Below are 11,420 nucleotides of genomic sequence, written 5' to 3' on the forward strand. Positions count from 1 at the left end.
AAAATAATTTGGTTTTGGGGAGTGCCAGCTCGAGCGTTAGAATTGGCATGATCTCGGGTCACATCATGAAACCACATTATCCATTGAAGATATTTTTCTGGTTTAAGAAGAGCTTTTCTCAACATTCACCAATCATAAGGAATAAAATTTCCAATAGAAGATGCCATAGCATTTAGAAGTTCTTTTGTAAAAGGTGAATGAGGGCCGTACATAGTTACAGCCTTTTTCATCTGTTGCATGTGAAAAAAATCAATGCCTTCGTATTGTGGTGTTAGTTGCCCTTGAGCATAAACATTTCCTAACACAGGAAAGGCAAAAAGATCATCGGCCTCAGAGACTTGAGATTGCAAAGCCAGTAAACCAGAAAGCCTTTGTCGTGAAGGAGAATGAGTGGATCATCTGTTTTCATAAATATAAGTGTGTGTTAGGGACTATCATTGTCATCAAAAGAAGCATTGTTGGCTTTAGGGTCAAAGAGAGCATCAGAAGAATCATCGTCAGATTAATTTTGTCCTCTAATTGAGGGGACCTTCAGTTTCGTGCCCATTACAAGAGGAGGAGGAGGAGTGCTTGGGACAGCCAGAGCAGGGATTGTGGGAAAGTTTTGAAACATTTTATGTTTCTGTAATTGGGCCTTCTGTAAAGTCTTATCATCTAATTTATATTCGTATAATGAGCATTCCGCTTGTAGACAAATACCAGGGGGGCTAGAACTGCCTTGAAATGGCAAGATCACGGCTTTAATGAGGGCCCACAAGGGCCAGAAATTTATTGGAATATTTTCTCCCCGTCTTGCAGCTTGTTCAACATTTTCTTTAACCCAGTTCCAAATTTCTAAATTGAAACTGCCTTCATCAGGGAACCAGGGATTATATTTAACCACTGTTTGGAGATAAGGCTCTATCTGTTAACACAAAACTGAAAGTCCTTGAACCTTAAATAAATGATAAAGCAGAAAAGTGGTGGGGCTTTCCAGCCATTTGTCCTATAACCCTGCACTTACCGACCTCCATAGGTCCTAACAGTCACTCCATCCGCTTGCCTAGGGCATTCACTAGGTCCCTGTTCAGGCGCCACTTGTCACGGCCTTTGTAGACGGGGACCTGGGGACTGGAGTCAACGAGAAGAAGGACGCAGGGAACCCAGGTCTCGAGTGAAACAAGGGTGCTTTATTTGCAGAAACGTATGTTTCTATATCTTCATACAGGGCAGCTTTAGGCAGTAAAATAATTGAGGAAAAACAAAGCCAAGCAAATAACAATCTTCAAAGGGCCAGAAAGCATTCCATATCCTGAAGAAGAGGGGCATAACTGAATAGATTACCTTTAAGTAAAAGGTCACTGGAGGGAGTCACTGAAAGGAGTGCAAGCAGGTGCCCTTTCTCATGATCTCAGTCCTGAGAACTGCGTGAAGCTTTGCTCATTCCTCATTTCCAGGAACTGGTAAGGAATAAGAGTTCTTGAGAAACGGGACACACAAAAAGAAAATAACATATTGGATCCCTTAAAGTTGAACGTCCCCTGACACAGAGCAATTATTTTGAACATCAAATTTGATTGGAACCAGGATAATATGTGTATGTGTATGTGTATGAATCACATTTAACAGCTGTCATTACCATTTGCTACTGTTGTATTCAAAGAACTACATTGTGAATGTATCAAGGTTTCCTGTTTCCATGAATACAATATAAACACTTCTGAAACAGCCCTGGATGAATTGTGTTTATTCCATCAACAGTTTTATCTCACTTCAGTACTTTATAACAGCAGCTAAGAAGGCAGCATTAGGCTCTCAGGTTTAAATAAATATAGAACAATTTCTTGTCACCATGGAATCAAACAACATGAAATTTGGAGGTTACATAGTCAAAATTTTTAACTAAAGTTACTCTTTACACTCTATAGCAGAGCATTCATATGACTGTAATCCAAATAGCACAGCAGTGCATTTTAGACTGACTTCTATTAATGTGCAAAAATTGCATCAAATAAACTTGAAGGTTTAATTTGCTTTTTCTTTTTTTTTTTTTATTTTTGGCTGTGCTGTTGCTGCGTGTAAGCTTTCTCTAGTTGCTGTGAGTGTTGGCTTTTCTTGTTGGGGAGCACAGTCTCTAGATGCGAGGACTCAGTAGTTGCAGCTCACAGGCTCTAAAGCATGGACTCAGTAGCTGCAGCACATGCTGTTAATTGCCCTGTGGTATGTGGAATCTTCTCAGACCAAGGATGGAACCTGTATCCTCTGCATTGAAAGGCGGATTCTTAACCACTGAACCATTGGGGAAGTCCCTAATTAGCTTTATTGAATGATTGATGCATTGGGCAGAATTCAACCTGGTAAATGGGTGTACCAAGGAGCCTGACACAGTGGACAGTCTCAGGATGTTGAGGGTATTTTCATGTGCATTTTGATTATGTATCTATTACAGATTTTTGGCTTGTCCTTACTATGAAGTTTTTATTTAGATATGGGCTCTTGGTGTTTCTTAGACTTGGGTGACTGTTTCCTTTCCCAGGTTAGAGTGGTTTCAGCTGTTTTCTCCTCCTAAGATCTTTCCTGTCTTCTTCTGGGACTCCTACAGGGCAACTACTAATGGCTTCTTATCCCAGATATCTCTTTAAATGTCCTGCTTTTATTATTTTTTATTCTGTTCAGTAGTGGTGATTTTCAGTGCTTTTTCTTCTAGCTCACTGATGTGTTTTCTGCCTCATTTAGCCTGTTCTGATTCATTTTAGTTTCTGTTTTTTGGGTTTTTGTGTTTTTGTTTGTTTGTTTGTTTGTTTTCATTTACTATATTCCTCAGTTCTGTTTCGTTGGTTGTTATATTTTCTAAGTCTTCGCTAAAGACTTCTCATTTCTCAGGTCGTGCATTCTTCTCCCAAGTTCTTTGATCATGTTTACTACCATTACTCTGAACTCTTTCAGGTAGATTGTCTATCTCCACATTACTTAGTTCTTCTGGGGTTTTGTCTTGTTCTTCCCTCTGAAACATATCCCTCTGTCACCTCGTTTTGTGTAAATTTCTACTTGTACTTTAATCTATCTGGTAGTGTAGTTACGTTTCTTGACCTTGGAGAAGTGGCCCCCTGCAGAAGATATCCCAGGCATCCTTCTTCCGATCCAAGGGCCATAGGACATCTAATCCCAGGGTGGTGTCCACGTGTATTTGTGGACTCGGTTTTCAAGCTGTGGGACTCTACTTTTCTTTCTTTTGGTGGCCGCCCTCTAATGTGAAGAGCTGATTTATTGGAAAAGACCCTGATGCTGAGAAAGATTGAGGACAGGAAGATAAAGGGGCGACAGAGAACTAGAGGTTTGGATGACATCACCGACTCAATGGATATGAGTTTGAGCAAACTCCAGGAGATGTTGAAGGACAGGGAAGCCTGGCGTGCTGCAGTCCATCAGGTCACAAAGAGTCGAACACGACTGAGTGGCTGAACAACAACACTGCTGGGTGAGGCTGGTCTGGAGGCTTGTGCCTGCACAGTGGTGGTTAGAACTGGGTCTTCACACTTTTGTGGTTAGAGTTTGTCGAAAGGCATGTGTACAGGAAGCCTTTGGACATCCTGTCTGCTGATGGTTAGGGTCGCATCCTGGCCCTTTCATCCTTTGGCCTTAGGGGTCCCATTTCTGTAGCCTACAGGTTCTGAGTGGAGCCAGTGTCAGGCCAAGATGGAGACCTCACGCAGAGGAGTGCTCTCTCATAGTTCTGCCTTCAGGATCTGTGTCCCCTCGGTGAGCCACAGCCCACCCCCTACCCCCCAGGGATCCGTCAAGACCAGCAGGCAGCTCTCACCATCCAGGATCCTAGCAAAAGATTGTGTTTTGCCCTTCATCTCAGCTTCCCCTCAGTGTGCATGAGGCTTCGTCTGCACCTGTTAAGAGTGAAGTCTCTGTTTTCCCCATTCCTGTCAGACTCCTGCAGTCAGGGCCCACTGGTCTTCAGACGTAAATGTTAAAGATCTCTTTGGCCTTATTCATTGATTCATGGGTTGGTCAGCATCCCACCTGGTAAATAAACATGTGCTCCCAGAAGCTGTCCTCTTTACACCAAGGTATGTATGAATCAGTGGATTGTTTTCAAACTTTTGTGACCTGAATATGCTCATAAATGCCATGATGTGTACAAAGTAGATGCAGCATAAACACGAAGAAGCTGAGTTTCTTTAGGGGTGGGGTTCACTTCCATGAAAAAACTGAAATGGCAAAATGGTGAAATGAAATGTTTAATTTGGGAGTTGGCTGTGATCAGGTGCTTGAAAGTCAAGTGAGTAGAGTTGCACAAGCACACAGTGAAGGGAATGACTATGGATTCCAACTGTATTTTGTGACAGGGAACTAGTCTCCAGTGCCAGATGTCTGCAAGTCATCCTGCTGTTTCTCAGTGTTGTGTTCACATTCAGAGCGTGAAGATCTTGCAGAGAAAGTGAGATGTGTTCTTTGTTCCCAACTGAAAATACTTTCTTTGATAACTGGTGTTAAGTTGTACTCAAATTCACTTTTATATCACAGTTTGGAAGTCCCTGTTTTAATGCTTTATGCATGCAATCTTTTTGAATTTGAACTCCAAAATAAGTACTGATGTTCTTTCTCGTTTCCCAGATGAATGAACTTGAATGCAACAAAAATCACCCCATCCCAGGAAGTGACTGAATCGGAGCTTGAATCTACGTTGTCTTGCCTCAAAAATCTCTTCACCATGTTGTTACACTGAGGCCCAGGTTGTTGGCATGGCTACCGTAATTCTTGTTGCAGTTGACAGGGCCGAGGTGCGGGCAGGCACAAAGCGTGGGACGAGTCACCTTGTCCCAGTTGTATTTCTGGGGGAACAGCTGAGGGGAGGCTCCCTGAGGTGGCACCTCAGGCAGCAGACCAAGTGCAGGTGGACTCTGCATATAGTAATTCTGAGACAGTAGGGCCATCCACCAGCTCTGTGCCCACAAAAATCAAACGATGCTGGTCAGTTAGGATGACCTCAGTGTATTTACAAAGATCTGTTGGAATAACAGAAAAACCTGAATAAACTGTTCGGTCAATCCAATAAATATCTGTGTCCAGTGGGCTGCCTCCCAGAAGAAAAAGACAAGGCATAAACATTTCATTAATGTATTTAGACTGTTTTTTTAAGACCTAATTCTGTTGCATAGTTTAGTCTGTAGAATAGTGAAAATGTAACTTTTATATGCACCATGTGTGTGTGCGTGCTAAGGCACTTCAGTTGTGCCTGACTCCTTGTGACCCTATGGACTGTAGCCCCCCCAGGCTCCTCTGTCCATCGGATTCTCCAGGCAAGAATACTGGAGTGGATTGCTATGCTCTCCTCAAGGGTATGTTGCTGACCTAGGGATCAAACTGTTCTTTACCACTAGCATCACCATGACCCAGTGATAAGTGCCTTGTTGTGGTAGTCCGGAAATGAACCCACAATATCTCCAGACCATGTCTATAGTTTTATTTCATCAGTGTTGCCAATGAATGTTTAAATAAGATGTAGGCACACTGATTACCATATAATCCCAGAAGAGAGATTATCCAAGGTGAAGTTGTATTTGTTTAGGCAAGAGTGGTTCATTCTGATTGATAGAGAAGACACATTTCCTTTTAGCCAAGAACAAGTGTAAATTGGTGCCAACTACTGAAATAATTGGACAAGATTGTGGTTGCTGAGGTTTAGAAGAGAAACATAAGAGATAAAACACTTTAGAGTAACAATAATGTACTATTAGAAATCATATCATTATTAATGGAGGACTAAAAGAGAAACTCTTGGCAGAACTCTATTAACTTTGCCCTGCTTCATTCCATACTCCAAGGCCAAATTTGCCTGTTACTCCAGGTGTTTCTTGACTTCCTACTTTTGCATTCCAGTCCCCTATAATGAAAAGGACATCTTTTTTGGGTGTTAGTTCTAGAAGGTCTTGTAGGTCTTCATGGAACTGTTCAACTTCAGCTTCTTCAGCCTTACTGGTTGGGGCATAGACTTGAATTACCGTGATATTGAATGGTTTGCCTTGGAAACGAACACAGATCATTCTGTCGTTTTTGAGATTGCATCCAATGGCTACTCCATTTCTTCTAAGGGATTCCTACCACATTAGTAGATATAATGGTCATCTGAGTTAAATTGACCCATTCCAGTCCATCTTAGTTCACTGACTCCTAGAATGTTGAGGTTCACTCTTGCCATCTCCTATTTGATCACTTCCAATTTGCCTTGATTCATGGACCTAACATTCCAGGTTCCTATGCAATATTGCTCTTTACAGCATTGAACCTTGCTTCTATCACCAGTCCCATCCACAACTGGGTATTGTTTTTTCTTTGGCTGCATCCCTTCATTCTTTCTGAAGTTATTTCTCCACTGATCTCCAGTAGCATATTGGGCACCTACCAACCCAGGGAGATCCTCTTTCAGTGTCTTATCTTCTTGCCTTTTCATACTGTTCATGGGGTTCTCAAGGCAAGAATACTGAAGTGGTTTGCCATTCCCTTCTCCAGTTGACCACATTCTGTCAGACCTCTCCACCATGACCCGCCCATCTTGGGTTGCCCCACATGGCATGGCTTAGTTTCATTGAGTTAGACAAGGCTGTGGTCCGTGTGATCAGACTGGATAGTTGTCTGTGATTGTGACTTCAGAGTGTCTGCCCTCTGATGCCCTCTCTCAGTGCCTACCATCTTTCTTGGGTTCCTCTTACCTTGGATTTAGGATATATCTTCACAGCTCCTCTAGCAAAGCGCAGCCAGTGCTCCTTACCTTGGATGTGGGGTAGCAGTTTAGGCAAAAAAAAAAAAAAGAAAGAAAGAAACGTACCTCATGTTCTCAACAGTGACCTCAGCTCCGCAGTCATGGTTTCGGAACTTGCTGGAAACTTGCAGACCTGGGTAAAGAGGGAAGAGGAGCTGGGGGCTGGGCCTGAGCAGAAGGGTGGGGCCTGAGTAGAGGCCACTGAGAAGGGTGGGGTGTAGAGCACTCGCCAGCTTCCTGCTGAGAGGGGCAGGTGCACGTTCTTCCGTTTGGTTCCCAACATAGCTTGTCTGGGTTTAGAAACCCTTTATGGTCTTCCGTGTCTTGTTTTGCACTATTGATTCTTCCCTAGTTTAGGTAACTGTCACAGAACAATTTTAAAGTAAAAACTTGAAATTCTGTCGGATCATTACGCTGTAAATTAAGGTTTATTCTTAACAGGCGTCCTGCTGATGAGGCTGAAGGGATTCAGAGGTCTGCGAACCGAAACCTGGTGTGGTGGCGGGGCTGGGGGTTAATGTAGGGTGGTGGCTGGACCCAGAAATCCAGATATTCCTGCAATTAGAATGTAAGCAATCTAAGTAAACAACTGGATTTGTGTAGGGATGACAAACTAGAATGTGAAACACACAACTCTTACAACCAGCTACTTTCAACTAACATCTGTAAGGAGAAAAGTGTCTTGACATTCCAGTTCTTCAAGGATCAAGCTCGTTAGACACTACAGTGCCCCACCAACAGTGCAGAAAAACAGGCACCAGTCTGTGCTTTGGAGATACTGACCTTGGTACATCAGTAAGCGCCTCATGGGGCCATCCACCTCCTCAGCAAGTCCAGATAAGTTTGAGAGTCCCGTTAATACACTGCCAAGTAAAATTCAGGGTGATCAACAAATAACTGGGAGATCTGAAAACTAGGAGAAAAAGTGAAAGTGTCACACAGTCGTGTCCAACTCTTTGTGACCCTGCCAGGCTCCTCTGAGGGCTACAGTCCATGGGGTCACAAAGAGTTGGACACGACTGAGTGACTTTCATTTTTTCTCCTAGTGCCTAGTGGGCTACAGTAGGCTCACTGCCATAGCTATGAGAAGCCTGCACACAGCAACTACAGAGTAGCCCCCATTTGCTGGAACAAAAGAAAGCCCATGCAAGGCAAAAGATCCAGCACAGCAGAAAAACAAACAGTGAGTGATCTGTACTGACCAAGATAAGAAGCATCAGGACTCCAACCTCCAAGCAAACCTAAGCCAGCAGTATGGAATTTATACTTGGGGGTACTTAACTGGGTACTAAGGAAATTCTGCTTTAAAAATGGGAGCTGCTTTAAATTATGTCTGGCCAACATGGGAGCTCTTTTTGACATTCTAAAACTGGCTAGAGAAAGCCAGTTTTGTAAAACATCTTCTCAGAATTCACCCTAAAGGATTAAGTCCTTCTAAGACGAACCTGCATTTCTTTCCTTGTACCTTTGTGATATCAATGTTCTACCCATCCTTTTAGGCATTTTGTTCTGAGAACTTGGTCTGGAAGGTACACACAGGGTTATATTTGGCAGCCAGTCGAATAGACTGGACCAGCTCTCAGGGGAATTTGTCATAAGGGGTCCCAGCCATTAATGGTCCCTGCCATTATTTTAACCTTCCTTTTGTCTGCTTGGACAAGGGCTTTCACTTTCTTAGACTATTTTGAAGGCTGCATTCTTTGCACCCTCTTGTGGTGACCTGTCTTGTGTCTTATCGCCTTGAGGGGCTGTTGGGCTATTACTACTCAATAGCCAGATGGTGGATCCTTTAAATAAGGAAACTTTTAAGCTGCGACACTTTTAGAACTCATTAGCAACAGCTTTCGGCTTCCCAGGAGGCACTAGTAGTAAAGAATCTGCCTGCTAGTGCAGGAGACAAAAGGGCAGAGGAGCCTGGGAAGCTACAGTCCTTAGCGTTGCAAAGAGTCAGACAGGACTGAAGTGACCTAGCATGCACGTGCACGCGCACACACAAACACACACACACAGAAAGAGCTTTCTTATAGTTTTATTTGTATCTCTGAAAAGATCAAATTAAAAGGTGAATACAAAGACATATAATGGTTAACATTAAGAACCCCCATAATTTAAAACAACCAATGAAACAAATGAACAAAAAATTCAGTCTGGGAGAATTTATTTGTGGTTTCAGCTTCCCCTCAGTGGATCTCACAGGTGCTTATACAAACATTAGATGAGAGACTTCGCTGTAGGCCCAATGGTTAGGAATCCACCTGCCAGGGAACACGGGTTAGCTCCCTGGTCCAGGAAGACATCATATATCACAAGGCAGCTAAGTTCGAGCATCACAACTACTGAGCCCACATGACCTAGATCCGTGCTCTGCAACAAGTCACCACAATGAGAGGTCTGAGCACCACTAGAGAGCAGCCCTGAGCCCAACAAATAAGACCTGGCACAGCCAAAAATAAACAAATGAATCATCCCCACATTAAACAGACCTTAGGAGATCCAACCGGTCCATTCTAAAGGAGATCAGTCCTGGGTGTTCTTTGGAAGGCCTGATACTGAAGCTGAAACTCCAATACTTTGGCCACCTCATGCGAAGAGCTGACTCATTGGAAAAGACCCTGATGCTGGGAGGGGTTGGGGGCAGGAGGAGAAGGGGACGACAGAGGATGAGATGGCTGGATGGCATCACCAACTCGATGGACCTGAGTTTGAGTGAACTCCGGGAGTTGGTGATGGACAGGGAGCCCTGCCGTGCTGACAGGTTCATGGGGTTGCAAAGAGTCGGACACGACTGAGTGACTGAACTGACTGATGCAGCTTGCAGAATGTTAGTTCCCTGACCAGAGCTTGAACTCAGGCCCTCCGAGCAGTGAAAGCACAGAAATCAAACCATTGGTTCATCAGGGAGTTGCCTGGGTGATTTATTTATAACATCATTCAGATGAGTAATGCATTACTTGCACTCACACTGTATTTGGCAAAACTGGTGTCATGGCCTTGCCTTGCTGCACAGTGGCTGAGAAATTAAGAATACACATGGCTATGTTTGTGAAGTTATCATAAAAGTGAAGGAAGTCATTACATTGGAGTGATCTTTACTGAAAATTTGTATGTGGAAATAAAAAAGAAAAAAAATTGAAGACTGTAAGAAAAAACTGTTTCATGTCTTTCAAAACAAACCTAAAAGTTTATGTAATAAAAATGTAAAGTAATTTCCCAACTACAAGCCTTTATCTCTCACTTTCAGGTAGAGTGGTACAAATGACATTTCAAAAATGGGTATTTTTCATTTCCTTGCCTTGATGCTAGAATTAGAATATCTATCATTAAAATTTAAAGACTCACCTTGTTATTTGGGGCTTCCCAGCTGGCTCAGCAGTAAAGAGTCTACCTGTCAATGCAGGAGACGAAGGTTTGATTCCCAGGTCAAGAAGATCCTCTAGAGGAGGAAATGGCAACCCACTCCAGTATTCTTGCCTGGGAAATTCCACAGAGGAGACTGGCGGGATACAGTCTATGGGTCACAGAGTTGGACACGACTTCATGACTAAACAACTATATGCTTATTTTCTCTTTATGTCAAGCAATACAGAAAGAACATGAAGACACCTATTCATGGTGATGCATGGCAAGGTTCAGGCCATGTTAAAAAGGAGACAGGCCCAAGGTGGAGCCACTGCCTCTAGGAGGGCAAACAACACTTCACTGCAGTGTCTGCCTGCTTAAAAATGTGACCAGGAGTCATTGACTGGAATTTCCAGGACAATAGTGCTGTAATCTGCAGGGCCAGACGCTGGCTACACCCTCCTCCTGCACACATCCCTGCATAGGACACCAGACCTGAAGCAATGTGTTTGCGAATAATTTTCTTGTCCTATTTAGTTTCTACCTATGGAAGCCTTCCATGTTGTACAGCTCCTTTGAGCACCTCTGAATGAACTAGGTAGGGTGCCGCCTGATTCATGAATCATTCAACTTCAATTAGATCTTTAAAATTTCTACATAGAAAACCCTAAAGACTCCACCAGAAAATCACTAGAACTAATCAATGATTATAGTAAAGTTGCAGGATATAAAATCAACACACAGAAATCCCTTGCATTCCTATACACTAATAATGAGAAAACAGAAAGAGAAATTAAGGAAACAATTCCATTCACCATTGCAACGGAAAGAATAAAATACTTAGGAATACATCTACCTAAAGAAACTAAAGACCTATATATAGAAAACTATAAAACACTGGTGAAAGAAATCAAAGAGGACACTAATAGATGGAGAAATATACCATGTTCATGGATTGGAAGAATCAATATAGTGAAAATGAGTATACTACCCAAAGCAATTTATAGATTCAATGCAATCCCTATCAAGCTACCAACAGTATTCTTCACAGAGCTAGAACAAATAATTTCACAATTTGTATGGAAATACAAAAAACCTCAAATAGCCAAAGCTATCTTGAGAAAGAAGAATGGAACTGGAGGAATCAACCTACCTGACTTCAGGCTCTATTACAAAGCCACAGTTATCAAGACAGTATGGTACTGGCACAAAGACAGAAATACTGATCAATGGAACAAAATAGAAAGCCCAGAGATAAATCCACGCACATATGGACACCTTATCTTTGACAAAGGAGGCAAGAATATACAATGGATTAAAGACAATCCCT

The 11,420-nt window shown here is 42.7% G+C and overlaps 1 protein-coding gene across 1 annotated transcript in view; it reads right to left on the bottom strand.

Annotated features, from left to right (window-relative positions):
* Positions 1-6,817: 6,817 nt before the first annotated feature.
* The window catches only part of LOC104983174 (zinc finger protein 665-like), a gene marked incomplete at its 3' end in the record, with an annotated part of 10,457 nt that continues 5,854 nt past the window's right edge, over positions 6,818-11,420 (bottom strand). The window contains 2 exon segments of the mRNA XM_010832633.1: positions 6,818-6,884; positions 7,535-7,614. Coding sequence (XP_010830935.1) covers positions 6,818-6,884; positions 7,535-7,614 — 147 coding nt within the window.

The sequence above is a fragment of the Bison bison genome, unplaced genomic scaffold, assembly GCF_000754665.1.
Source record: "Bison bison bison isolate TAMUID 2011002044 unplaced genomic scaffold, Bison_UMD1.0 scf7180017861843, whole genome shotgun sequence".
Lineage (NCBI taxonomy): Eukaryota > Metazoa > Chordata > Mammalia > Artiodactyla > Bovidae > Bison > Bison bison.